Consider the following 26687-nt stretch of genomic DNA (forward strand, 5'->3'; position numbering starts at 1 on the left):
TAAGGACCATTCGCTCCACGATGACGACGACGACGACGACGACGACGACGACGACGACGTTCTCTGTTCCTCTAATCTCTCGTCTAACTATCAACGAATTAGTGAAGAAAAGAAAAAAGAAAAAGCGATAATAAGAATAGCTGTTTATTCGTCGAGATGGTCTATGCGAAATTAAGAAACATAAAGAAAAAATGGGGAAAGAAAGGAAGGCTTGTTAAAATGTGCCATTCTTCGATAATGCGAGCCGAGTTGACTAACTCTCCTACGTCATCCGTCTCTTTCTTGTCTAGCCAGGCCTACTCGACGTGCTCTTTGTCCTGTGACCTAGATAGGAAAGCCAGCGTGAAGCAGGAGAAGAGCGTTCAACGATCCAAAGAGAGCGAGAGAGAGAGAGAGAGAGAGACAAAGAGGGGATGAGAGGGAGGGAGAAAAAGAGAGACAGTCAGATAACATGCCTTCTACGAATCGTCGCGTAAACAAATGAATATGCGGATAAACATACGCGCGTACTTGAATAGATTTCGATCGAAACAATATTTTTTCTCATCATTCTAGATCAGTATCGAAAGAAAGGGAGGAGGTCGAACACAAAGACGAATAAAAAGGAAGAGTACGATGATGATCGCGATCATTAATTGATTTTCAGTACCGTTAAACGCCGACGCCATCGATGCCGCCAGGCTCGCACAAACTCGGACGCTGAATGAAAGAAGAAAAAGAAGAGAAAGAAAAAGATGGAAGAGAATGTGGATAACGAAGCAGGAGAAACGAGATGGCTGGTACTGTTGCACGCGTCGCTGATTTCGAGGCTAACCTTTCCGCAGCCCACGAACGTTTCTCGCGAGCGGTACTCTCGAGACGAACCTAACGGACCAAGGACGAGCCTTCTTTTCTCTTTTTCGTCCTCATCAGCATCCTCGTTATTACTTCTAATCGCATATGACTCTCGCTCTCTCTCTCTCTCTCTCTCTCTCTATCTCTGCCATATCTTTGACTTTTTTTTGCAATTCTATTTATGAATAAATCCGAGTTCATAAACCCGAGTAAAAAATAAAATAGAAAAATAAATATTTATAGCTTCTTTCTCTTTCTTCTCTTTTACGTGCAACCATAGTATGCATAAGAAAAAAAGTAATCTATGAATGAAATTCGCGCTAAATGCGTCGTTCGATATTCAAGATTCAGGCGTGTGTGAGAGAGAGAGAGAGAGAGGAGAAGGCGTCGTTTGTACGATTGAAGAGGCCAGAAACATGGCATGATCGTTGTCGTTGAGGAAGGAAAGGACGTTAGACGAATGTCGTCGTCGTCGTCGTCGTCGTCGTCGTCGTCGTCGTCATGGTTGTCCTCCATTGTCCTGGCTCTGCATGGCTCTCCTCGTTAAAGCGTCCTTAACGATCGCTCTTCAACGACGAGTCCTGCCTGTCGTCGAAATCGTCGTATCGTCGATCTTAACGAGACTCCTAGTTTATCTTCCAGCCACGCTCCTCGTCTCTGACTCGTGAGAGCCAACCCAAATCGATTCATCGCTATCATTGAAGTTTTATTCGGAGAACATCGTCAACAACAATTTTCCTAAGAGTTTTATCGCCAACTTTTTTACGAAATCGCAAAAATTCATCGATCTCCGAAGGGAGAAGAAAATGAAAGGACATTTTCTGAACATAGTACCCCAATGAGACCTTTGGAGCGGGGATGGTCCGTGATGGTCGAGGAGAGAAAGGGAAAAAAAGAATAGGAAAGGAGAGGAAAGGAAAGAAAAGAAAAGAAAAGAAAAGAAAAGAAAGGAAAGGAAAAGAAAAGAAGAGAGAGAGAGAGAGAGAGAGAGAGAGAGAGAGAGAGAGAGAGAGAAAAGGAGCGAGGAAAAAAGGAAGTATAAGAATACAGAACGGTGCTGTGCATATGTGGGTGGGCATTCTTCGTGTAGAGGAGTGAAGAGGGTAAGTTGAGAAAGAGAGGTGGTACTACCAGATTGCAAGAAGCCGAGGCTGGCCAAGGCCAGAACGTCGCGGAGCCGAGCCGGATTATTTTTAGCGCTTCCTACTATTGTGCAAAGCACAAGTAGTCTGTCAAGCGTCTAGGGATTCGCTTTAACGGGGGAGTCCACCGTTAGATTTTACACTCCCCTTCCTACTCCTCTTTTACGACGAGTAGTCACTACTACTCGATCTATCGATGATGACTGCCGTTCGCTATAGATAAGCTGAGACATACGCATTGGATCAGATCGCGCTTCTTCGAAAAAAAATCGCGAAAGTGCAGACGCTCGAAAGAATCACGTTATGCAACTATTCGATCGACGCGACGTGCATAGAACGAGGAAAGAATGAGAAAAGAACGAGGAAAGAACGCCCCGCACGAGTCTATCGGATCTGTTAGAAACTTCATGAAGGATTCTACGTACGTTCCCAACAACGCAGGGATGCGTCTATCCTTGAAAGCCATAAATATTCAACCGGTATACTATTTCAAACGATGTACGTAATACGGTACGTAAACGTCGCGAGAATCCTAAAAGAGTAAAACCCAGAGATACGTCGAAAAGAGAAAGAGAAAAAACGAAAGACTATAATTTTTCTTCGAGAAATATCCTGACGGGACTACTCTTATCGCAAAACAAACGAAAGTATTTCTTCGGCATTTCGTTGGGCATTCTTTCAGGATTGAGCACCTCTGATCCCAGAAGGAAAAATCAAGGAAAGAAGAAAAGGAGACTCGTTTCTAGAATAAAACGAGTACGAACGAAGGTACGTACATTTACGTATACATACGTGAGTGGAAAAAGAAAAGCATCTACGCCTTTTTCTAGATACTCGAGAGATTCCATTCGACGTGCGGTAGCAGCACGTCGTCGAATACGACGCATGGCCTTAGCCTAGTTGCAGAAAAGGCCGTTCGCTCTGGACACGATGATGGCTACCACCACTACTATCGCACGATCATTATCGACGATGACGACGACGACGATGACGACGACGACGACGACGACGACGACGACGACGAGGAGGAGGAGGGGGGGGGAGGAGCAGGGAGAGGAGGAGGAGGAGGAGGAAAAGAAGGTTTAAGTAAATCAACTAATCAGTACCACGCTGATGTCCCGCGTACGAGTTCGTGCTCTCCGACTTATTTACTGGGATAAACCGGCTGTTTAGACGGCATCGTACATGTCGTTTGAAAGACGATGCTTCCAAGACCCTACACGACGAAAGAACGACTCCTAGACTCTTCATTCTTATATTTCCTTCTTTATTCTTCTCTCATCTTTGTCATTCTCTTTTCCGATTTCATTTTGCTTTTTTTTTTCTTTCTCTCTTTTTTTTTTTTTTTCCAAGCCCTTCCTTACAATAGTAATCGCGAGATCATTCGTTAGTCGCTGATAACGATGACGTTTTACATGACAACGTGATTTCGATCGAATCGCATTATTCGAAAACGAACAAACGATATCGACAATGCAAATAAAGTCAGACTTTACGTAACGCCCCGTCGAAACTAGGCGTCGTTGCTAAAGCCGCGAGACGAACGGGAGGCGTTTTTAAAAGAAAGAAGATGGAAAAGAAAAATGAAGAAAAAAAAAAAAGAGAGAGAGAGAGAGAGAGAGAGAGAAAGAAGAAACGAAAAATGCCGGGCCCAACGACCTCCTTTTTTTTCTTTTTCTTACGCGATAAGAAAACATCCGTTCGAAGGAAAGTAAGATTCGCGATGACGTCCGTCAAATTTCGCGATATTTCGGAACAAAAAAGTGAATGCTCGTATCGACGAGATTCCTTCGATCTCAATCCGATCGATCGATCGAAAAAAGAGGAAGAACGATAATGCGCGAGCTTACGTAAATGTTTCTCCTTTCTAAAGAAGCTTCGGATATGCATCTCTTTGTTCCTTTTGTCACGTACAATGCTTTCGCCATACAAACATCGATCGTTTTAATTCTAACAAACTTGTACATCCTTTCTTTTTCTTCCTTTTTTCTTTCTTTTGTTCCTTTTGCTCTCTTTCGCTTGTTTCGATTAAACTTCGAACGTTTAATCGTACTTCTTTCCGAAGGAAAATATTCAAGTACGTTCGTCGTTAACGATCAACTAGTTATTATTGCGATTGATTCGCAAAGACAAATTAACTGATTAAGAGCAATAATTAAAAAATTGATCACTCTCTTTTGACGTAAGAAGGTCAATGTGAAGTAAAATTATGTTATCGTTAGAGAAATTTCTCGAACGTTGAACGATCGGTTAGATAAAATTTTCATAAGACAGCGCGTTGGAACGCGCGATGACTCGGTGGATTCGCCATGATTTCCGGGAACGTCTTGTTTCTTACATTGGAACTTGACACTCCTTGCCTGGAAGGAAGGCCACTCAGAGAAAAAGAGAAAAGGAGAAAGAAAAAAGAAAGAAAGGAGGAGAACGAGAAGAGGCCCGAACGTACAAGCCGAACGCGTGCGTGACGTTATCGGCGATGTGCTAAAGTCTCTCGTGGAGGCTGCCGTTGCTTCTGTCTCGTCGTTAAAGAGTACGTCCTTGACCAGTCGACAGGACGTACAGTTATGTACCAAGTAGTTTTACGTATGCTTTCGTCTCGCAGCTGTCCGTACACGATACACGATGTATATATACCTACTGTTCTTTATACGCCTGGAAGAGATATTAAAAATTTGCCATTTTTTCTCGGAAATTGATACCGAAAATCGATCCGATCCAATGATAAGCTCTTACTTCGATCGATCTAATTAATACTACGTGCTAATCTCTAACGCGAGCACTCCTATACTTTGACATTATCATTTCTTAAATAAGATATTCGATATAAGTCTAAAGAGATTCCAAACGAGCCAAACTATTAAGTATCTCCGAAAATTCATGAGACCTATTTTAACTTTGCCGAGCATCACGATCTCACGTTTTCAGTGGGCGTTCTCTCGCATGAACCAAAACGTAAACGCACATATTCAGGAAAATAATACGTCCGTTATTTACGAAATCGTTTAGAATGGACCGTCTGACGACGGCGACGGCGACGGCGATGGCGACGGCGATGGCGACGGCGACGGCGACGGCGGCGCCGACGACGACGACGACGACGACGACGACGACGACGACGACGACGACGACAAACCTAAAAGGGGGCAAACCAGCAAGAGGGAACAACGGGCGAAAGACGACGTAATACAAGGCAATTGGCCTTGCGAGGTGAACGTACTACCGAACGATTCGACAAGTATGACGATGTGAAGAGAGAATAAGAAGGAGGTATATCGTACGGACATTGCACTGGCACACCAAAACAAAATTCGTTTAGTTCTGACTCACAATCGGTACGCAATTCGTCCTCTACTCATTGGACGGTTTAAATTCGTTGATCGATCGAATCGTTATTAATCATTGACTTTATTCGACGAATACGTAATAAGCGATATTTCATTAATGCGCATCTAATGTAATGTAGGTCTAAACCTACATAAAACTAGAGTAATTTAATGACGAGAACTCCTAGAAATAGAGACTCGGAAGAGATGAAATAAGAAAGAAAGGCGGAAAGAAAGAGATCATTGTTTCTCCCCCTCGTAGAGAAGCAAAGAGGTCATACGCCTAATTATCCCACGGCCCGGGCACGAGCACGAAATACAAGGAATACAAAAGGGAAAGAGAAAAAAATAAAAGGAGAGAGAGGGGTCATACAACAACGATGGAGGCTCGAATCGGAAAAGGGAACGAACAAAAAAAGAGGACAGAGAGAGAGAGAGAAAGAGAGAAAATGCTTGGCTCGTTCCATCGCGAAGCACGCGCGACGAGCAACGAAGCTTATCGTAAATTATTTCAATGCACCTAACTCGCCTAACGTGCAGGGAGTATTATTTACGACGAGGGTCCTCTCTCTCTCTCTCTCTCTCTCTCTCTCTCTCTCCCTCTCTCTTTCTCGTTGTCGTTCTCTTGCTCTTTCTCGCGCACTGGGTGCAGCCTAGGCCGTCTCGGATAGGGTAGGATACGATTACATCACGGTGCAAACAGCCGGTAATAGTGGCTCAAGGCTACTATGCGCATATGCACATGCATGGCCGCAACGCCGGCTGGCCCACACGAACGCCTCCTGTTTATTTATTTTTTTTTTTTTTCTTTTTCTTTTCCTTTTTCCCTTTTCCTCTCTTCCCTAACGCTCGCGAGAAAGTCCTACTCCCCTCGATTACGTGCATTAAAGATGCTTACATATTCTTAGATTATTTTTGCTTTCTTTTTTATACTTGAAATCAGAGTCTAGTTCCGAGTCAACTAGATATCCTTATCGCTTATATACTTTTTAAACGAGCTACAAGTTGAAAAATATCAGACTCTTCCTACTAGGTTTATAATGATTATCGACATGGAAAATAAATGTTGTAGCTCTTCTTCCCCGCTCTTTCCACGCACACACTTAGGCGAACGCAACGATTTCGACGTCTGAATGTATTTTAAGAAGCCGACCGACGCAGGACTTATCTTTAATGACTCGCAGGGTCGAAAGTGCAACGCGTCCTCGAGTTATATAAAACCCTATACCGTCTGAAATCTTTCCTCGGTTGGGATATCTCTTCGAAAACAAACAGACGCACACAACGATCTTAGAGGTCTTTATCTTCTCACGCAACGTACATACCTTTATAATTTTATCGGCCGATAACGAAGAATGAAAATTCGACATACACGTAATTTCATTTACTCGTACGATCGTCGTCGTAGTCGTCATCGAACGAACACGTGAAAAGAAAATAATGCGTGGGCTTGCGCCAACGTTCTCGTGTCTCTCTTTTTCTTCTTCTAACACTTGAAATAAATCATGTTAAAATACGATACAAATACTCGGTTTCGTCTCGGACTGTTACGGAAGAGATCGTTGATTTTCTTCTTCTCCGTTTTCTCACTTTTCTTTTTTTAAATTATATCAGATTGATGCAATGACAATTTCCTCGGATATTATTTTGACAAATAATATCAGAGAAGTAGGCAAGTGTATTTTTCACTCAAAGAATGTTCTCAGGGTTTAACTTTGCAAAAACATTACATTAACGTTTGTGGAAAAATTGAGACAGCTTTCGATAAAGAGCTTAGGCCCGATTTTTCTTCTTAAGGAATTGACATCTTTTTTTTCGTTCCCACATTGAAGAGATTCTTTAATCGAGGCCGTTCAGAAGAGTTTGTAATAACGAGGACACAGGTGCCGAGCGCAACGCGTTGCGTGTAATCGTGAAAAAAAAAGGATAATCGTGGCGAGACGATACGCATAATCCAAACTAGTTCTCATCGATCATTCGGCACGTGTATTTCTCACTTGTGTCGAGAGATAGAAGTCTGCTTTAAGAAAGAGAGAGAGAGAGAGAGAGAGAGAGAGAGAGAGAGAGAGAGGAGGGGGAGAGAGCGAGAGATAAATAAACCAGTCGCAAGAATGTTGCAGAGCAACTCGCATGATTCGTGTTGCCTAAGCCAGATTTATTTACGTCGTAGGGGCTACATACATAAAGAGTGTGAGAGAGAGAGAGAGAGAGAGAGAGAGAGGGAGGGGGGAAAAGATACGTGTAATCTAACGTACGATCATCGGTTCGATCGTAAAAGGAAAGGAAGTCTCGCCAATATCGATATATCACGATCAACGCGTTGCCTTGGAACGAGATTCTGATTTTATTTTGAAAAAGTTCGAAATGTCTGTAGTAAGAGAGAAAGAGAGAGAAAGAGGTTTATTAATATCTATAGTAATATCGTGAAATAATAAATGTTAAGTATCATAATAATACTTGTAATGCAAAATAATAATTATTAACTAACGAACGACACGAATAATAAAATAATTAAATAATTAATACATCATAAGAAAAAAAAAAAACGTGTCTCTGTGTTTCTGTTTCAAGAAGTTATTTATAAGCGTTAAACTTGTTAAAGGAAATAAAAGAAAAACAAATAGACCGTAGTACTTGGACCTGTTCGTTATTAATAGTCGATGTCGATCGGAATTGATTAGATCGAAAGAACGCGTTTGATTTTTCATCTTGAGATGACGACCAAGCCAGTTTCGAGAACGCATTCGATCGTATCTCGCGATAGGCGTTATTAGCATCTTCGTTATTATTATTAGTCACTGATAAAAGTAAAGTAATTTCCGGCGCGAACGTAAAAGCTAACAACGACATTGTCGACGTTGCGACGTAATTCGCTACCGCGCCAGAAGCGAACATTTTTTCTGTCTGCCGAACGTCTCGACGTAACTCGGTATTATATATATATACATATATGTATCTACGAGCGATCCTGACTTCTCTTCTTTTTGTTATTGCTCTTGTTAAATGCGTCATTCCATTTTGTCTAATGAAAACACATATCTGAACTACCTGAATCGATCAGAAGATTATATTCATTCAACCGGTTGAAATATTTTGTATCGAAAAAAGAGACAAATCCTTTCGAAATTTCGACGCGACGACGTCGCAACGCTCTCTCTCTCTCTCTCTCTCTCTCTCTCTCTCTCTTTCTCTCTAAAAACGAAGAGAAGAGTTACGCTGACGAAAGGCACGTAGGAGCTAGTGCGAGCCAGCTTTCGAATTCCATTTCGCGGTCCGAGGAGAGAGAGAGAGAGAGAGAGAGAGAGAGAGAGAGACAGAGAGGGAGGGAAAGGGAGAGAGAGCGCACACGCCGTGCCGTTTGTTTATCCGTTTGTACACCCTTTTAAAAATAGGCTTTCATTCAAGGATCCCGGCCAGACGCGAGCCAGACATTCGACAGCACGCGTACAGATAGCTTCTGCTATTTCGTCACGCTCGTCTTCTCCTCGCACGTTTCGCCGCTCTCTTTCGACGCGCGTTCTCATCTCAGTTGTGTGTGTGTGTGTGTGTGTGTGTGTGTGTGTATGCGCGCGCACGCGCTTCAATAAAGTGGGACGACAAAGAAGAGACAACAAACGAGCCAATGACGACACGTTCGAACGACCTCACATCTTAATCGTGTCTACGAATTAGATGTTTTTCTCATTTTATGCTTTTTTCAACATCGGTGTTGATCCCATCCGATGAATTATTTGCGAGTACACGTTTGCTTTTATCTCTCTTTCTCTCTCTCTCTCTCTCGTTTGCCTCGCACTTTGTGTGCAAACAAACTGTGCGCGTGTATGTGACGCTCGATGCGTACACGCGTAGTGGAAGAAGGAAAAACAATGTCTGACGCGGCGACGTGAACATGGGAAAGTGTTGGCTCGTGTATGATGCGGGTATGTAGGTGGGTATATACGTGCCGATGTCGTCGATCGACGTGGCCGCGCTACGATAAATATGGTAGACAGTGAGAGAGAGAGAGAGAGAGAGAGAGAGAGAGAGAGAGAGAGAGAGAGAGAGAGAGAGGAAACGAAAGAGTGAGGAAAAGAAGACAGGTAGAATTGGAGAGACACGTAGAGACAGTTATACGGAAATCAAAGAGAGAGAGAGAGAGAGAGAGAGAGAGAGAGAGAAAGAGGACAGAGAACAGGAAGACAGAGAATTCACAGACGGATGCACAGAAAAAGATAGGAAATAGACACGGAGAGATGGACAAAGATAGAAAATTAGAGAGGAGGATATAAGCGTACAGAAACAAAAGAAAAACAATGACATGATACAAAGCAGAGACGCAAAAATATAATTCTCTTTTGCTAGAGATATTATGAAAATGAAAACTCTTTAGGAAGCTATCGAAAGAGATACATTTCACTCGGGTATCTCCTCCTCGAGAGTTAACATCGTTGCTCACAGAGAGGAATAATCCGGTGTTTAGACGATGGGATCCGATTTTGTGACAGGCTGTATACACGCAGCGAGCTTATTTTTGTTTAGTCTGCTCGCCCGAAAGCGCTGCCACCGCACTCGGAATTACGTACAGGTACCACACAATCCATCCTCTCTCTTTCAAAAACAGATGAAAGGCATTCTTTCCTACTATTAGACATCGCAACATGGAATTCATGAATCTATTAGCTAGTTATAATATTTACCCTCATAATTGAAAACTTTCAAGACAAAGACAGAAAGAGGGAGGGAGAGAGAGAGAGAGAGAGAGAGAGAGAGAGAGAGAGAGAGAGATGAGACAGAGAAAGTAAGAGAAAAAAGAGAACTTAATTTTAATTTGATTTCCAGTTCGACCTAATATAACGAAAGGCTTCTCTCAATCGGCTTCGATATTATCGATGAGGTATCACGTAGCGTAGAAAATGGCCAAACGTATTCCACGTAGGACAGGCGCGAACGACGGCTGGTCGATGACCCAGTGCTGTGTACTTGGCACCATTTTCCTACCCTACCCACCTCACCTTTACCTCTCTCTTTCTCTCTCTCACACTTTTGCTTCCTCCCTTCCATCTATGTTTTCGCATTCCAGAGGGAGAGGACAGGAAAAGAGGGTGAGAGAATTGAATCAAGAGACGAGGGTATGACGCCATAGCTAGCCAAACTCTACAGCTATGATTATTATTTGAGTGGGGGGTTTCACATTAACGTCTAGTTAATTTGAGTAGACGTTAATGTTAAAACGTATTTTGATTTTTCTACAAAAGAGCAAAATCGATCGATCCATCTTTTGGAAAAATCCCCTACTAGATGTTAGCAATGCGTATTTCACTTTCGAGAGTTGCATTCGCTTTCAAGCTGCAGGTTAAGGCCCTTCGAACAACCTCCTGCTATTATAGGGTTAGTACATATGTACGTATAGTTCTCCGTAGAAGAGTCAGTCAATACTTGGCTCGAACCGAGAACACCGGTGGTAACGCTACGGCAGCACATGGTTCTCTCTCTCTCTCTCTCTCACTCTTTCTCTGTCTTTTGCTATTCACCCCGATCCTACGTTGGTATACCTTGTGAAGAGTTGCGAAGGGTGCCAAACCCTCCCTCTCTGTCCCTTTCTCTCTTGTCATTTTCCTCTCTCGTTGTTTCTGCTAGCAGAAACAGTACCGAGGGCAAATACGAGCTACGATTACTACTGCTACCAGATGCGAAAGAAGAAAAAAGATTACTATATCGAATAAAAATGAATTGGCAAGAGAATCGTGCAACGACTCGACCGATTTCGAGAAAGTCAAGAACAATGAGATCATTGCGAGTCGTAACGAATCGTCACTTTTGCCAATCCGCTTTGCAACAATGGAAGGAAAGAGAGAAAAAAGACGCATTGTCTATTGTAAAGAGACAGAGTGAATCACCGGTAATGCGAGGATTCTCCGACGAAACGTCGCGATAACTCTACATGCTAATAAGAGAAAGAGAGATAAATAGAGAGAGGGGGGGAGGGGGAGAGAGAGAGAGAGAGAGAGAGAGAGAGAGAGAGAGAGAGAGAGAGAGAGAGAGACAAAGATAGAAACACACAGAGAGAACACTTGCGTATAATCGTAACATCGTGCCACGATTCGTGGGCGTTACTCATAGAGACGTTTTATGTGCGTCACAATACAAATTTAGAAATTACGTGCGTGCCAAGTCGAATGTATACTATCGTCAAAAAATTTCCGGACAATGCGCGTCTATTTAGAAATTATTATCAGGATATACACGATTCTGATCTGTTTTCTTTTTTTTTGTTCCTTTTCTTTCTTTTCTTTCTGTTTTCTTTTTTTGTTCGTTCAATTTCTCTTCATACGTGGAAATTTTTGCAAAGCAATTTACATCTCGGTTGGAAACGATCGCTTGTTGCTGACGGCCTACAAAAGGAGAAAAGATCGATCGATAAAAAAAGGGTTTACGCTCAGAGGAGGGAGAGGAGGAGAAAGAGAAGGGAAGGACGGATGGAGTTTGCGAGAGAGGTTGGTTGCCAAGAGGGTCGCGAGAGGAGGACCATGAGAAAGAGAGAGAGAGAGAGAGAGAGAGAGAGAGAGAGGAAAATAGAAAGAGAAGAATGAAGAGAATCGAAGGTGGAGAGATTTCTTCCTCTCCGTCGTGGGATGGCGTCGAAGAGTGCGGAGTATCTAGGTCTGTGTAACGATTTTTAGAATCCCGACCCTCCCGACAATCGTCCAGTACGCCATAAAAAACTTGAGCTACCCCGCAGCGAGGGTTTCCATAGCGACCGAGCCCTTTCGCACCCCCCCCCCACGCTCCTCCTCTTCGCCCTTCTGTCATTGACCTATACTATTCTCTCTATTTCTTTTCTCTCGTATGATTTGTATTTATTTTTAATCTAATAAATTCTTCAAATTAATTAAACGTTATAAACGACGAAGCACACCTTATATCCGTATACCGTTTCAAATTTGTACTTTACTTTGAAGAAATTCAAAAGAGATAATTAAAAGGCAACATGAAGAAAAATAATGAAGAGATTTAGATTACGATAAGAGAAATTAAAAGTAAAATAAAAAAGGAATACAATTGTTAGTACTTCCTCTTCTCTCCAGTCCTGTTTTTTCTTTCCAGTCGGCGTAATAAACAAATGAGAAAGAGAAGCAAATCGTCACAGTCGAGAACATACGTACATACATATGTACGTAGTCCAAGAGAGCTCCATCAGACATGCAACGCCGTCGAAAAAAGGTAGGGGCGTGGAATCGTAAATCGAGAATTAAATATGACGCCGAGAGGTAAGGCGTATATAAATTTTCCTTGCCGATGAATAATAAATGGCGGTAGTGTGCGAGGAAAAGAGAGAGAGAGAGAGAGAGAGAGAGAGAGAGAGAGAGAGAAGGGTACAATACGGTATATAGTCACGGTCGAAAGACGTACGATGAGTGGGAGAGAGAGAGAGAGAGAGAGAGAGAGAGAGAAGGAAACCGAACGAACTGCCGAGTGGGAGGGAGAGAGAGAGAGGGCAAGGAGTAAACGAAAGGACGTTAACCCTTTTCTTGTTTCTCTTCTGCCCATCCCTTCGTTCCTCCTCATCGCAGGAGAGCTCCTTTGCACCGAAGAGTCTCTCTCGCAGCTTTACTCGGTTTTTCCATATCTCCCTTTCTCTTTCTCTGGGTCTTGCTAGGTACGAGCACACTCCTCTCTCGTGCGACTGCTGCTCTCTCCCTTCACCAAGGGGAGAACAAAAATCACGAATCTACGACGAGAACGAGAGAGACTCGATCGAGTTGCTTTCGTGCACACGTCCGTTTCATGCGTTTCCTCGAGTACACTGAAGAAAATTCCGAAAGAAAAAATAGAAATAACAAAAAATTCAAAAGAAGAAAGAAAATAATAGAGAAAAGGGTTTCCTTTCCAGGTTCGTTAAATGATAGAAATGAATCGTTCACTTCGAATCAAACGACTCGATTAAACGGTCTCTTTTCCATAGCTATAAAGACAAAGTTATAACCGCGTTCTCATAGAAATGTCCCTTGCGTAAAATCACCTCGACGATCAAATAAAACGAGAATAATCGGACGATTCGAAAGAAGTTTGGCCCTATGATAACGTATTATTGGAGAATTATAAGATTGAGCAATTACGAAAGCCTATAATATTTTCGTTCCCCACGAGTAAAACGTTTGCTTTTCTTCTAAAGGGGTGAATATACATGCATAGCATCGACGATAATGAAAAAGAAAGGTGATTGAACGGTGTACGTAATCAAAATGAAATTAGAGATTACTTGTCAGTTCGGCTTCACTCTTCTTTTCTGGAGCAACGAAAATAAGACAGCCGAGTTACGGAATGCCTGACCGGTTAGTCAGAGAGCATTTAGTCATTCCTCTTATACCGAGTACCCGGTATCGCGCGCTCACCGAGAACTCACCGTTGGTAACTGTCCAGATCGCGAATTAGCTAGCGAAAAAAGCCGCCTGCGGAGAAGCGGCACACGGAAATAAACGCATCGACCGATCGCAGTGTATCTTACCTACTGTTCTAGACTTACGGTCGCCTATACTCTTTGTGACCTTTCTAATTTGAAGAACGTTCGTGTTTTCTCTCTCTCCCTCTCTCTTAGTCTCTTATTGTGTTTTTCTTGGAAAAATACGAGAAGGAAGTAACTGTCGGCAAATCGACGATTATTTACTTCGGACCGAACGATATTTAATAATATCTATTGTTTGTCGGTACGCTCTTTTATATTGTAACATTAACAATTGGAGAGAAAACGTAAAAGAAGCGTTGAAAGTATCCAATGTTCTCCCGCTTGGTAATGTGAGGTTTGAAGAGATTTTATTGCTATCTTACTCGTCATTTCGAAAACAAACCCGAAACAAAGCCGAAGATAATGAAATTGAGAAGGAAAATTTTTAACGAAAAATTCAGTCCGATTGTCGAGGGGAGTGGGCGAAAAGAATAACCGACCGTCTCTGATTCATGCTTAAAGTCACGAGCCGCTCGGCAAGAACGACGACGTGTACGGCGTGCATGCGTGTGCACATGCACGCGCTCGTGCAAGCGTAATCAAAAACACACGAGAGAGAGAGAGAGAGAGAGAGAGAGAGAGAGAGATGCGCGTACGCTCCGTTGCTCCTCTCCCTTCGTTTCACGACTCTCTTTCATTTTTGCCGCCTTTTTCGTGACTTTCTCCGTGCATTCGCGTAGAGAATATAGAGAAATTTTTCTATTAAAATTTCCGCATTCTCTATTAACGGCTTTTTTCATTGTGTCGTATTAATCGGTGTTTCAAAGCTATACAACTTGTTTTTGAAACATTTCAATTAAGGTTCAATAAGATTCAAAAATTTAATGTCGATCGGTCGTAAAACAGTAGGATGGCGGGCGGCGACGGAGATATCTAAATTTCTTAAATTTAGCTTAACGGTCGATTATACGAGTTTCGTGTTGGTCAAAAAATATTACCGAACGACAAATATACCGTGTGTTTTATAGAGTCTATGTATATCGGAGATAACACGAGGAAAATTTATACGAATACCAGAACGCCCTGTCACTCTTTAGTGGCACGCGTTCAACTTATTTTTATATTTCGAGTTATACGAAATAAACGATCTTTCGAAAGGAGAATCACGTGTTTTGTGCTAGTTCAGATTAGTTCTAACTCGATCGTTACGGCAGACAATTGACAAAGAAAAAATAATGGTCGGCGTACCATTGGAGAGGGGGAGGGGAGAGGGGGAGAAGGCGCGAAAAAAAATATCAATCCTTTGTCATTTCCCGTTGGGAGATAAATAAGATATGTAAAAAGTGAAGAATAAAATTCTTGGCCCGATCGAAAAAATAAATCGACCTCGCGATTTGTGGCAAAACGTTGCATTTGACTTTTTCGAATTGATCTTTATTATCGTTAGCGTAATAAATCATTCTCTTAATATACAAGTCGGGTATAAGAGACGAGTATAAGGGGAGGATAGGAGCTGGGGGAATTTACTCACGTGCTTCCATAGAGGTGTCCCGATTGGGTGGTGGTAACAGCGTGGTGGAAAGTACCGTCGTCGTCCCGGTGTTCGTCGAGGATGAGGACGACGACGGCGAGGAGTCGATGACCTTGACCTCCTCGCGTAACGTCGACTCGTCCTTGCCCAGTTCTCCAACTTCCTCTTCCCCTCCTTCCCCTCCTTTTCCTTCTCTTTCTCCAGAGCTTGGCCGTTTCGCTAGCTGGTGATTTTCCGCTCCCGGCAGCTCCTCCTCATCTCCAGGATACGAACTCGCTGACATCGGCTCGGCGACTGTTGTCGTCGTCGTAGTGCTAAGCTCGACGACACCACCACCACCACCATCACCACTACCACCAGTAGCAGCAGCACCACCAGTAGCAACACCAACACCACTACTACTACTACCGCTACTACTACTACTGCTATTACTACTACTACTTTTACTACTACTACTACTACCACCACCGGCAGCAGCAACGGTAGCACCGAGTACGAGTTGCTCGGTACCACTGTTACCACCCTCTTTGTCTTCTTCTTCCTCTTCCTCTTCTCTTCCACCTCCCCCTTTGTCCTTCGTCCTTCCAGGAAGACGAGTTGCTAGGACTCTTGTTCTCCTCCTCTTCCTCCTCCTCTTCTTCTTCCTCGTTCTCGTTGCCGTCACCGTCGCCGTTGTGGTAGCCGTCGCTGTCGTCGTCGTCGCCGTCACCGTCGCCGTCGCCGTCGCCGTCGCCGTCGCCGTCCTCGTCGTCGTCCTCGTTGTCGTCGCCGTCGTCGTTGTTGTCGTCGTCGTCGTCGTCGTCGTCGTCGTCGTCCTCGTCGTCGTCGTCGTTGTCGTCGTCGTCCTCGTCGTTATTGTCGTCGTCGTCGTCGTCGTCGTCGTCGTCGTCTTTGTTGTTGTTGTTGTTGTTGTTGTTGTTGTTGTTGTTGTTGTTGTTGTTGTCGTTGTTGTCGCCGTCGTACTTCTTACGATAGCAGTTTTCGTATTTGTTATCCTCGAGTCGTCCTCATTTCCATCGACCGAAAAGGACAAAGATGTTGATCTTCGTTTCTCGTGACACCACCACCACCACCACCACCACCACCACCGACCGATCGAAGAATCCAAAAGAAGAATCGATCTTAAACAGGGTGACTTGATCGAAAGGGGATGAGAAGTAGCGGAAGGAGGAAGAAGAGGAGAGGAGGAAGAAGAAGAATTCGTGGGGGATGGCCGGTGATCGGACGACGGCAATGTTACCGTGGCCGTAGTCGTGCGATCGCCCTGAAGAGCGACGACGAGAAGAAGCAGGAGTAAGGCCACTCCTACCCCCGTGATGGCCCACGCGAGCCTCGATTCACCACCCTCACCACCGCCACCGACAACAACCCCTCGCGATCTACATCCAATACTTGTCACCGACTCTCCCTTCTTCCTCTTCTTCTTATTCCAATTCCTCTTCCCGAGGATCTTGTTATCCGAATAAAAACTGACATTTATCTATCACCGAGCCGATATCGAAATACCTGCGTCCTCCGGTCTCTCTGACAATTAAGAAAAGCATCGGCTCTGTTTCCTCCATCATCGCGAACAAAGACGATCAATGCATTCGAGAATGATAGAACGATGATCCTCGAGAAATCCGAAGGATCCTCTGCTACTTTGCATCCTTTTTCTTCTTCGATCTTTTCTTTCCTCTTCTTCCTTCTTTCTTTCCTTCTCTTCTATCTCGTCAATTGCTATTGCAACCTTTTCTCTCCGATGGCACGGGAGATACGTGTTTCCTTCGGGATATGCATCTATAGAATTTACCTGAAACAGGAAAGATATCGATTTGTCTTGTTTTTTTCTTTTCTTTTTTCTTCTTTTTTTTTTACAATTCTCATCAATCTCTCTTTCTCTTTCTTCGTCGTCAAACTGGGCTAAGTTATATACTTGTTTTCTATCGTACGTACAACCGTTATTAATGATGTTTATTAGCTCGAACCATTAGTTCTATTTTCACGTAAACAGTTTTATGGATTCCACGATCTCTCTTTCTCTCCATACTCCGCGAGGTCTCCATATCTCTTCGCAAGAGCGAAGACTCGGGCAATAAATTTAGATTCTCCCGTGGAAAAGAGAGACTGAAGTGAGAGAAGAGGTGTGGGTTACGCGAGGTCCATGCCTTCCTTCCGAAATTTGTTTACTACACGGAGACACGAGGAACGGCTCTAAGTATAGACGACTCGCAGGGAGCGAGAAATCATGAAAAACCTATTTTTACAAACGGCACGTAGCGCGCGCGCGCGCGTACGCTCGTGCACGAGCAGAAACATTGTTGCTTTGGGGAACCGTACTTACTCGTCGTGACTCGTCGACAGTTTATGTATGAGAATGAGAATAAGGAGAGAGAGAGAGAGAGAGAGAGAGAGAGAGAAACTGCTCCGTTTTCATCGGGCTGCTATTCTCTTAATGCAAAAGTCATGTACTCGCGTTACCTAGCAGGACCTCCAATTTTTGTCGCGAGGGAAAACGCGAGTTGTCGATCTAACCTCGACGATAACGAAGAGAAGAGAACACGTTTATTTCGCCTGAAACTTCTTCTCTTATTTCTCGAAGAGTAAAAAAAAGATGTTTTCGTTTTTAATAAGAATGTTGCGGAGAATTCTATTAATACAAAATAGATATTGTACGGAGATACCGAAATATTCTAGATAAAAAAAATGGAATAAAAGACAAAGTTTGTCAAAAGAAAAAGGAGAAAAAACATCAAAATTGTTATTATTCATTGCGTATCTCCTCGAACTTTGCTCTAACCTTTTACACGTGGCTCGTTCGTCGAAGATAATTTTCTTCGAGGAGGAGAGTAAAGGAAGAGAATGTAACGGGGAAAGAAGAGGAGGGCCAACAAAGGGCTCGTCGAGTGTTTCGAGTCGCGCGTGACAGGATTCTCAAGGAAGGTGGCTGCAACGTTCTTCGCGGAAAACGAAAGATAGAGAGAGGGAGGGAGGGAGGGAAGGAGGGAGGGAGGGAGAGAGAGAGAGAGAGAGAGAGAGAGGGAGAGAGAGTGCGTGCCAGCTAGAGGGAATTTGCTGTTTTCACAGGGAAAAATGTGCGCGGCACGCGCGCTGACGTTCTATTTTCGAATGAAACGCGCGATCAGGGGACAAGAACGAGCCTCGTGGAGAGGAAGAGAGAAGGAGAGAAAGAGAAGGAATACGACGGAGGGTAACGGTACGAGAGAGGAAGAGGAACGAACGGCTTCGTCGAGATTGAGAGAGATAGAGGAACCGACTGAATGCATCTTGGCAGAAGAGAGACAGACTGAACTCGAGAGGGAGACAAAGCAGAGAGAGAAAGAGCGTGCGCGCGCGCGTTAACGTAGAGGGAGATGAATAGAGTGCGTAATGCGTGTGCACAAGCGCGCAACAAGAGAGAGTGATAGCGAACGAGGGGAAAGAAAAGAGAGAGAAAAAGACACCGGACTAGCTAACATGATGGACATCGAAGAGTGACTCGCCTCGCGTTAGGCGGCCATGCTCGGTCTCCCTCGCGTTCCGACAAGAGTTCCGAGAAAAGAAGCGGTGTCTCTTTCCGTTCGACGAAAGAACGAACGAACCAACCAAAGCTTAAACTCCTAACGCAAGAAAGGTTTTCAAACAGGCTCTCTAAAGGTGAATCATGATTTACGTTGTGGGAAAGAGAGAGAGAGAGAGATATGTGCGATGTGAGCATGCAAGAGAAAAAGAGAGGTACACGCACCGTGTTGACCAGCACGCGTCCGCTCCTTGATGAGCTGCAAGGGGAGGGGGTGGTTCTCCTCACGTCGACGATGCGTAATACATGTGTGTGCGTGTACGCAACGGTACGGACGGCGATGATCATCAACAACGATACACAGCGACGATCACAGCACGACGATGGAAGATAGATTGCGACGATGACGCTGACGATAACGATGATGACGTTGACGACGATGACAACGATGACGTCCACACCATGTGAATCTCCGTGTTTTCCAGGCCACGAAAGAGAGATCAAAGAGAGAGAAAGACAGACAGAGAGAGAGAGGGAGAGAGAGACGAGACGAGAGAGAGAGAGAGAGAGAGAGAGAGAGACGTGCGTCGCGTAAGATTCACTGCATCTATGTATTACTCCTATACATATGTATATGTTTGTGTATATCGTGCGAAATCGTTCACGCTGCGTGCGTGCATACGTGCGTGCGTACGTGCGTGCGTGTGAGCAACGAACGACAACAAAAAGGCGCACCAAGGCCCACGATAATATTACTTCGACTATCGAAAGAGAAAGAGACGCGAGAAATGAGGAAGCTTGCTCGTCTCTCTCTCCCTCTCTCTCTCTCTGATAAAAACAGAGAGAGAAGGAAGGAAAAAAAGAGAGAGAGGGAAAGAGAAAAAAGGTGGGAGAACACGAAGAGAGAACCAGGGCTTCCGTACGAGCGAGCGAAGCGAAGGATCCACGGAGCAAGCGGTGCTGCCTATCGGATGGCACTGCGTTCAGCGCCGCGGTGTGCGACTCTCCTCGGCCTTCCTCGTATCTCCTCGTTGCTTCTCGTCTTTACTCGGCAACCCTCGTAGCTTTTCGCTCTTTTTCGTTCCCTCGACAAGGGAACTAACAACAGAAAAGAGAAGAGTCAGGGAGAAAAGGAGGAAAAGAGACGCTACGCGAAAAGAGGGGAGAAGTACTCACGCCGATACCTATTCTCTCCTCTCTTCTCTTTCCTCTCCATCTTCTTTCTCTATGCTTACTCTATGTTTCAAGCTCTTCATCTACGTCGTCTCTTTCCCTCTCAACGACGACGACGACGACGACGACGACAACGAAACCGGTTGACTGATTTCCTGGCGAACGACCCAACGCGACCCGATTCGTTTTTCCTTCCTTCTTTCCTTCCTTCCTTAGTTTCTTTCTTGTTTTCACTCTCTCTCTCTCTCTCTCTCTCTCTCTCTCTCTCTCTCTCTCTCTCTCTCTCTCTCTCTCTCTATTTTCATTATTTACTTCGCCAAGTTTCTTCGATTCCTGTATGTCTTACTATTTACACGCATAGAAGGCATTAAGGAAAGTTCATTGATCGAAACACATGACCAGCTAACGCGTCTATCTAAGAAAATATTATAAATGACTGCTTTCAAGGGCACTGCGAACAGTCGGATAATCCAACGTGGCTTGGGGTCACGTGATATGATTGTACTCATTGGTTTCTTACCAACGAGAAGTCGGTAGAGCAATAATTTATTAGTAAGGTTAATTGTGGAATATATCAGGAGTCGCACGACACGATATGCGTACTTGGTTACGGGTCTCGACGGATGAAAACCTTTGTTTTCTCACCCCTCGAATGCCTCCCTCCCTCTCCTTTACTACCCTTTCTAAGAGCCGGTGGTATCGACGTCACAGCTCCTATTATTCCTTCTTTAGAAAACGAGAACGTCACTGCGACTAAGAGACAGAGAGAGAGAGAGAGAGAGAGAGAATTCAACCGGACGAGAAGTACCACGTCTCGATAACTTCTTGCTTATTGAAGGATTCCATCGGTTTTCTCTCTTTTGACGAGTCTCTAAAAAAATATCAATGCAATCATTAGCTTCGACGTTGAGCGAATATTAAAAAAAACTCATCAAGATGAAACGATAGATTTAATTGAAATGAGACACTCGTTAAAATATATAAAAAACAAATCATGTAATATGAATATCTTGACTTGGTTGATAATTTTGAAAAAAGAAATTATCTATAAGTTACCTAAGAATTTGGTCGACGATGCAAATTCCTCGGGAAAAACAATTCCCAATTGATCGTATTACACGGTTCACACTCTGTATGCAATAAATATTGGCAATACAATCCTCGTCTGGCCAGACGACAGCAGGAAATCCTATCTCTTGCCGATAAACGTACTTTGACCTTGCTGTACGGACTCGTAATCGTAAGAAGAGGAGGATCACCTCCGTCTCGAGTCTACGTTTCCATTCGTGGGGTCATCTTTAGAGAGAGAGAGAGAGAGAGAGGGGGGGGGGAGAGCGAGAGGGAGGGAGAGAAGCAACTCATGCAACGACGGTAAGTATTCGCGTCGATAGAAACGCCTGAGGCGAATCGGCTCGTTGAAGGTGGGAGAGTAGTCTTCCTCTTCCACTTCCTCTTCCTTTTCTCGTTCAGTGCTGGTAGAGATAGCAAATGCAAAAATGTATTAGCAAAGCCAGCGACATTCCATAGCGACGTACTTGGAATCGGCCGGCGAGTTCGCGGAACCGACACGGTCACCCGAGAACTACGCTCTATTTAAAGAAACGTAGGCAGCAGTTAAGTGGTGAGAGGACCGTCCAACCGATTCCCGTTATTATCAACCTTCGACGACCTTTCGAGCCGGTCCACGCGTCATCCTCTTCGAGGTCACTGGATAAAATTTCACGGTTGATACCTACACCAATAACAATAACAATTCTTACGATTATTCATCGCTCACTTTCTCCTCTAAATCCTCTCTTTAAGATCTATATCACGCAAAAATTATAAAGAATAGATGAATCCTGAATTTAATTGGAATAGTAAATACTTCGACCGAATTTCGATTTAAAGAAGTATTATATTTCTTGAAGTATAATTAATAGCACGTAATATAAGTTGTATAGTGCGTAGATACATTTAGAAAAAGATATTTTATAAACGTACCGAAATATTATAGCGATAGATCGCAAGTAATACAGAGGCAGATGATCTATCTACGTGAAGGTTGCCGCATATAAATTAACTATAGGCTAGGCATCGTATAATATTATTAGTCGCATTCGATGAGCTTTCTTTCGATTGTAGTCGATCGGACTACATTCGTCGATCAAGACTTTGCTCCTAACCTATTCGACAAAAAAAAAAAAAAAAAAAAAAAAAAAAAAAAAAAAAAAAAAAAAAAAAAAAAAAAAAAAAAAAAAAAAAAAAACCGTCGATCCTTTATTATCCCGAAAAAGTGTTTACACAACTATTCCGAAATAATCAATCGATCTAATTTTTTCCTATAACTTGTACATATAATGAATTTCATAATCACTACGATATATTTATCATTAAAATTCACTGCAATGCATTATTGATAAATCCGAAGTTGAAAATATAAAGCCGTAAAAGATCGAGCAGTGGTATTAAGGCAAAATGTGATCGATCGTTAAAAGGTGAGAAAAGTATCGATATCGTAAAAATAAGGACAAAAAATTCGAGAGAGAAAAAAGTACGATGTAAAAGTACGACAGGGAAAAAGCCAAGAAGCCGATTTTATTTTCTCGAATAACCCTTAAATGCGACGATGGTCCGACTTGCTAACGATACGTGTTAAAAAAAGCGTTTTAAGAAATCGATAGATATGGAGGAAGAAGGTGTACGTTAGAAAAAAATATGCTAATTTACCTGTAATTGATGAGAACGATACGCGGAACTCTAGCACAAACCAACCGATGGCGTAGTTTTTACCGGCAAAACGATAACACTACGCCGGGCATGCGCACTACGTCCACTTTCGATAATTACGTTCCAACAAGTAAATTATTACTTTCTCAAGCTTTTATTAAAAATCAGCCTTTTGTAATATGAAATTTGATAGAGGAACGATCTTAAATAATTTTATTAATTCGAATTATGACGATGGAGTACGCACGACTATTATTACTTCTATGAAAATAATTAAAATATATACGCTTTTAATTATCGCGATACGAACGTAGGGCCTTCCTCTATCTTATAAACCTCGCGAGTCAAAAAGATTCCCAATTAATCTCGATAATCGCGAATAAAAAAAAATACATTTAATTCATTAATGGTAAATCCATATATTCTTGTAATGGTTTCAAAAGAATATTGTTTCGTAAATAATTTGGAATATTTATTATGGATTCTATTGGTTTCTCGAAGAAGAAAAGAATATGATGAGAAACGAGATCCTAACCTATATACTATTAACCTATATAAATCATGATTAAAGGAATTGATCCATTTACTTATATAATTTCTTGGGTAAAAGCTCCTTTTAATACCAAAATAGAGGGGAAAAAATCTCTATCGCTTATTTGCGCACAAATTTTCCAGGACAATTCCACGGGAATACCTCGAATCGAGCTCGGCGATGAAGGCTTTAACCTACATACGCGCGGATACTACTGACCTATATAAGTCGACAAACTAACCTATATAATATCTTGGAAAAGACCTGCTTTAAATACCAAGGTAGGCGACAAAAACTCTCTTGCTTGCTTCCACATTGCACACATGTACATGAATACCAAGCACATGAGTTACCAACCATTCATAACAAACTATCTAACTTTAATCGCGTAAAAAGGACTTCTTATTACATCGATCATTTATTATATTCTTCTAAATTCTTTGACCTATCTATTACAAATGTATTAGTTCGCTGCTTGAACAACCGAATAGCTTTTTTCAACTATGGTAAATAAATTTTGTGTAAGATTTGTGTTATATCGAAGCTTTAAAAAATGTTTACAGACACATTTGGAAACCATTGAAAAATTTCAAATAGAATTAAAAAATTATAAAAGCGAGAGGAACGCTTTTCGCAATGCCGAACGTAAAAGACAGTCACTGTGGGTCGTGGCTAACAAAAAGAAAAACAAAAAAGAAGCTGCCGCTGGATCACGAGACGAAGGGAAAGGAGAATCGGTCGATGAAAGAACAAAGACAAAAACGCGAAGCGTACGCGAGCTGACATGCATGCGTGCATGCTGCGTCGTGCGTGCGTACGTGCGTATGTGTGCATGTGAGAGAACGAGAGAAGGCCGACAAGGATGAAGGGACGAAGATGAAGAGAAAGGGGGAGGGGAGGGTTAAGGAGCGGAGAAACGGGACGGAGGTTTAAAAGAACCTCAAAGACCATAAAGACCAAGTGATAATCGGTCAGAGACCCTTTACCGGGGCCAGACGGCTATGCGTTCTCTTCGAGTGCGCTGGGGCAACAGACAACGAACAGACGTACGTATGTATGTATATACATATGTATGAGAAAGAACAGGGATGGTCCCGAGACACAATCGACGTGTAAGTCTCGACTTGAACTTTGATCGTGACACGAAGAATCGAACTCGACTCGTTGTTCTGTGAAGTAGCTTAATGTTAGCTTTAAATATGTAAGGTATGCTCCTTCCTAATGTGAATTCTTCCTCTACTTTCCTGAAATTGGCATTTCATTTTCTTCGATTTTTCTATCTCGTTGACCTGCTGTTTAGAATTATTTTTCATTAGAAAGGAAAAATGATCTGAGTTGAAAGATATATAGGAAAAAAAAAAAAAAAAAAAAAAAAAAAAAAAAAAGAAAAAAAAAATAAATAAATAGGTAAATAAAAGAATCGGCAAATTTGTGTTAGCTCTTTTTCAAGCACGGTCTCTCCTATTTATCTTCTTCCTCTTTCTTCTCCGGTTTTACCAAAGTCGTTCAGTCGACAACGACTAGTTCCTCATCGTACAACCACGTACGTTTATCTTCTTCTTTCTCACTCTCTCATATAGCTGGCCATATTTCATAAATAATAAAGCGGATACCCGGGTAATATGCGAGCGGCTGAAAGCGAGACACGAGCCTCGTCACCGTCGGTGATTTTCATTTCTCACGGGACGCGACGCGCCCGTTTAAACCCATTCAACGAAGCCATTCGACTCGGGCTCGCGTGCTCGACTCATTCTTTTTCCGTCCGTGGCCGAATGCGCTCGCGCGTTCAACTCTGTCAGTCACAGTCGCTGTTCCTTCCTCCATCCATTCGTATGAACGTACTTACGTAGAAAGAGAAGGAGAAGGAAGAGGCAAAGAAGGAGGCAACTTAAGGGCATCGTGCTTGGCCATCGTGCTTGGCCATCGACTCAGCGTGCATCGTCTCTCTTCCCCTTTCTGTCTTTCTGAAACTGCTCGGAGGGCCTTAAGATCAAATAGCCTTGATCGTACCGCATGCGAAGAATATCAAGGTTGCTTCGAGTGAAAATCTTGTAGAATTTTTTAAGAAAATAAAAGAGAGATGTAATATTAAATAAGGATAATAATTAGACGAATATTTATATGGATATTAATTCACAAATAATATCGATTACCTCGGGACTCATTACACGAAGATGGCTGCATACGAAGATCCGATCAGAGGAGAAGCGACAGGAAAGGGAGGCTTTTCTTTCCATCCATCTAATATCCGAAAATTGTATTTCATCTTTATATGAAAAGTTACTGGTATTACATATGCATTCGAGTCCCTTTTATACGTGTATTAACTTTTACTCCTACGGACCCAACATCGTATAATTCCTGCGGTAACGAGTCTCCCAAGTCGTTGGATCGGATTCTCCTGTTATTATTCCATCGAATACCGGAGGCTATCTAAAAAAGAAGAGGAATAAGAAAATAGTAAACGTAACGCAAAGATGGCTCCTCTTTCAAGTCAATTCGAATTTTTGTGGCTACTTTTTTTGCATTTGCACCTGCCGATCGTAATCGTCACGCACGAGTCTGCTTTCATATCTTCTCAATGCGTCTGAGTATAACTGATGTGCCTCATATACGAATTAAAAAGAGAGAGAGAGAGAGAGAGAGAATAAAACAAAGAAGACAATTTGTTATTTTATTCGAGAACCAGAAGTAGGTGCACTCGAGAAATAATTAATAAAGCGTTATCGTAGCGGCAATTAACGAAGAGGTAACGATCACCAAATTCTATCTCTCTCACGTTATCCCCACGATCGAGCATAGCACGAAAGTGTTGAGTCTGTCTCTCTTTCTCTCTCTCTTTGTCTCTTTCTCTTTCTCTCTATAGCGAGCGAATAACGGGCCGTTTCGTGCGATCGCGCACCCACCTTTATTCTTACCGGCTATAGTTTCGCACATGCGATAAGTGCACCTGTTGAACGATACCGTATCGATGCGAGTAAGCACCCAATAAAGCACCCCTTTACGATCCTAATCCTGCAGATCGAGAATGCATTTAGTATCAAGCCATCGAGAAGAAAAAAAGACATAAAAAAACCCTATCAAATCTTAGATGACATGAAACAAAATACCGGATCTCAAGAAACACATAGTCAAAGGAAGAAAACTGACAAGTTTTCCAAGAAGGTAAAGAAAAATCGGTTTCCATCTTGGTTTTTTTCATTTTCTGTCTTGCGAGAGGTACGACGAGACATTACAGTGAAAAGAAGAAATTCCAGCTCCTTTCTTTATCCCTGTCGTGCTAAAACGAAGAAGATGGCGAGGACGACGACGGCGATGGTGATGGTGGTGGTGGTGGTGGTTTGCATGATTTCAGAAAATTGGACGGGTTTTCCCCCATGACAGGAAGCATCTATTCGACTCAGTTGTACGAGGCAGACACAGCAAGGAGATCGTTGAAAAATACATGCACCATCGCCAAGCTGCCTAACACCCCCTTCGTATCTCTTTCACGATTCCACCCTCTATGTGCGAAAGCTCAGC

The 26687-nt window shown here is 42.9% G+C and overlaps 1 protein-coding gene and 2 long non-coding RNA genes across 5 annotated transcripts in view; 1 reads left to right on the forward strand and 2 right to left on the reverse strand.

Moving 5' to 3' along the window:
* The window catches only part of LOC124953806 (AF4/FMR2 family member lilli-like), a 52092-nt gene extending 36105 nt beyond the window's left edge, over positions 1–15987 (reverse strand). The window contains exon 1 of the mRNA XM_047505742.1: positions 15253–15987. Within this exon, the coding sequence (XP_047361698.1) occupies positions 15253–15535 (283 nt within the window). The 5' untranslated portion in view covers positions 15536–15987. The remainder of the gene's footprint in view (positions 1–15252) is intronic.
* On the forward strand, positions 1154–10061 carry LOC124953821. Its single transcript, XR_007102349.1, has 2 exons — positions 1154–2744; positions 2807–10061. It is a non-coding gene; the product is annotated as an uncharacterized LOC124953821 (long non-coding RNA).
* Positions 15988–16775: 788 nt separating the features above from the next.
* Positions 16776–23015, reverse strand: LOC124953702. 3 transcript variants are annotated; one of them, XR_007102308.1, is made up of 5 exons: positions 22634–23015; positions 20981–21656; positions 19928–20795; positions 18977–19849; positions 16776–17044 (listed from the first exon to the last, which is right to left on the reverse strand). It is a non-coding gene; the product is annotated as an uncharacterized LOC124953702 (long non-coding RNA). The 3 variants fall into 3 exon arrangements; XR_007102309.1 differs by having other exon boundaries at positions 19987–20795; positions 22634–23014; XR_007102307.1 differs by having other exon boundaries at positions 18977–20795.
* Positions 23016–26687: the final 3672 nt, after the last annotated feature.

This window comes from Vespa velutina, chromosome 13, assembly GCF_912470025.1.
Source record: "Vespa velutina chromosome 13, iVesVel2.1, whole genome shotgun sequence".
Lineage (NCBI taxonomy): Eukaryota > Metazoa > Arthropoda > Insecta > Hymenoptera > Vespidae > Vespa > Vespa velutina.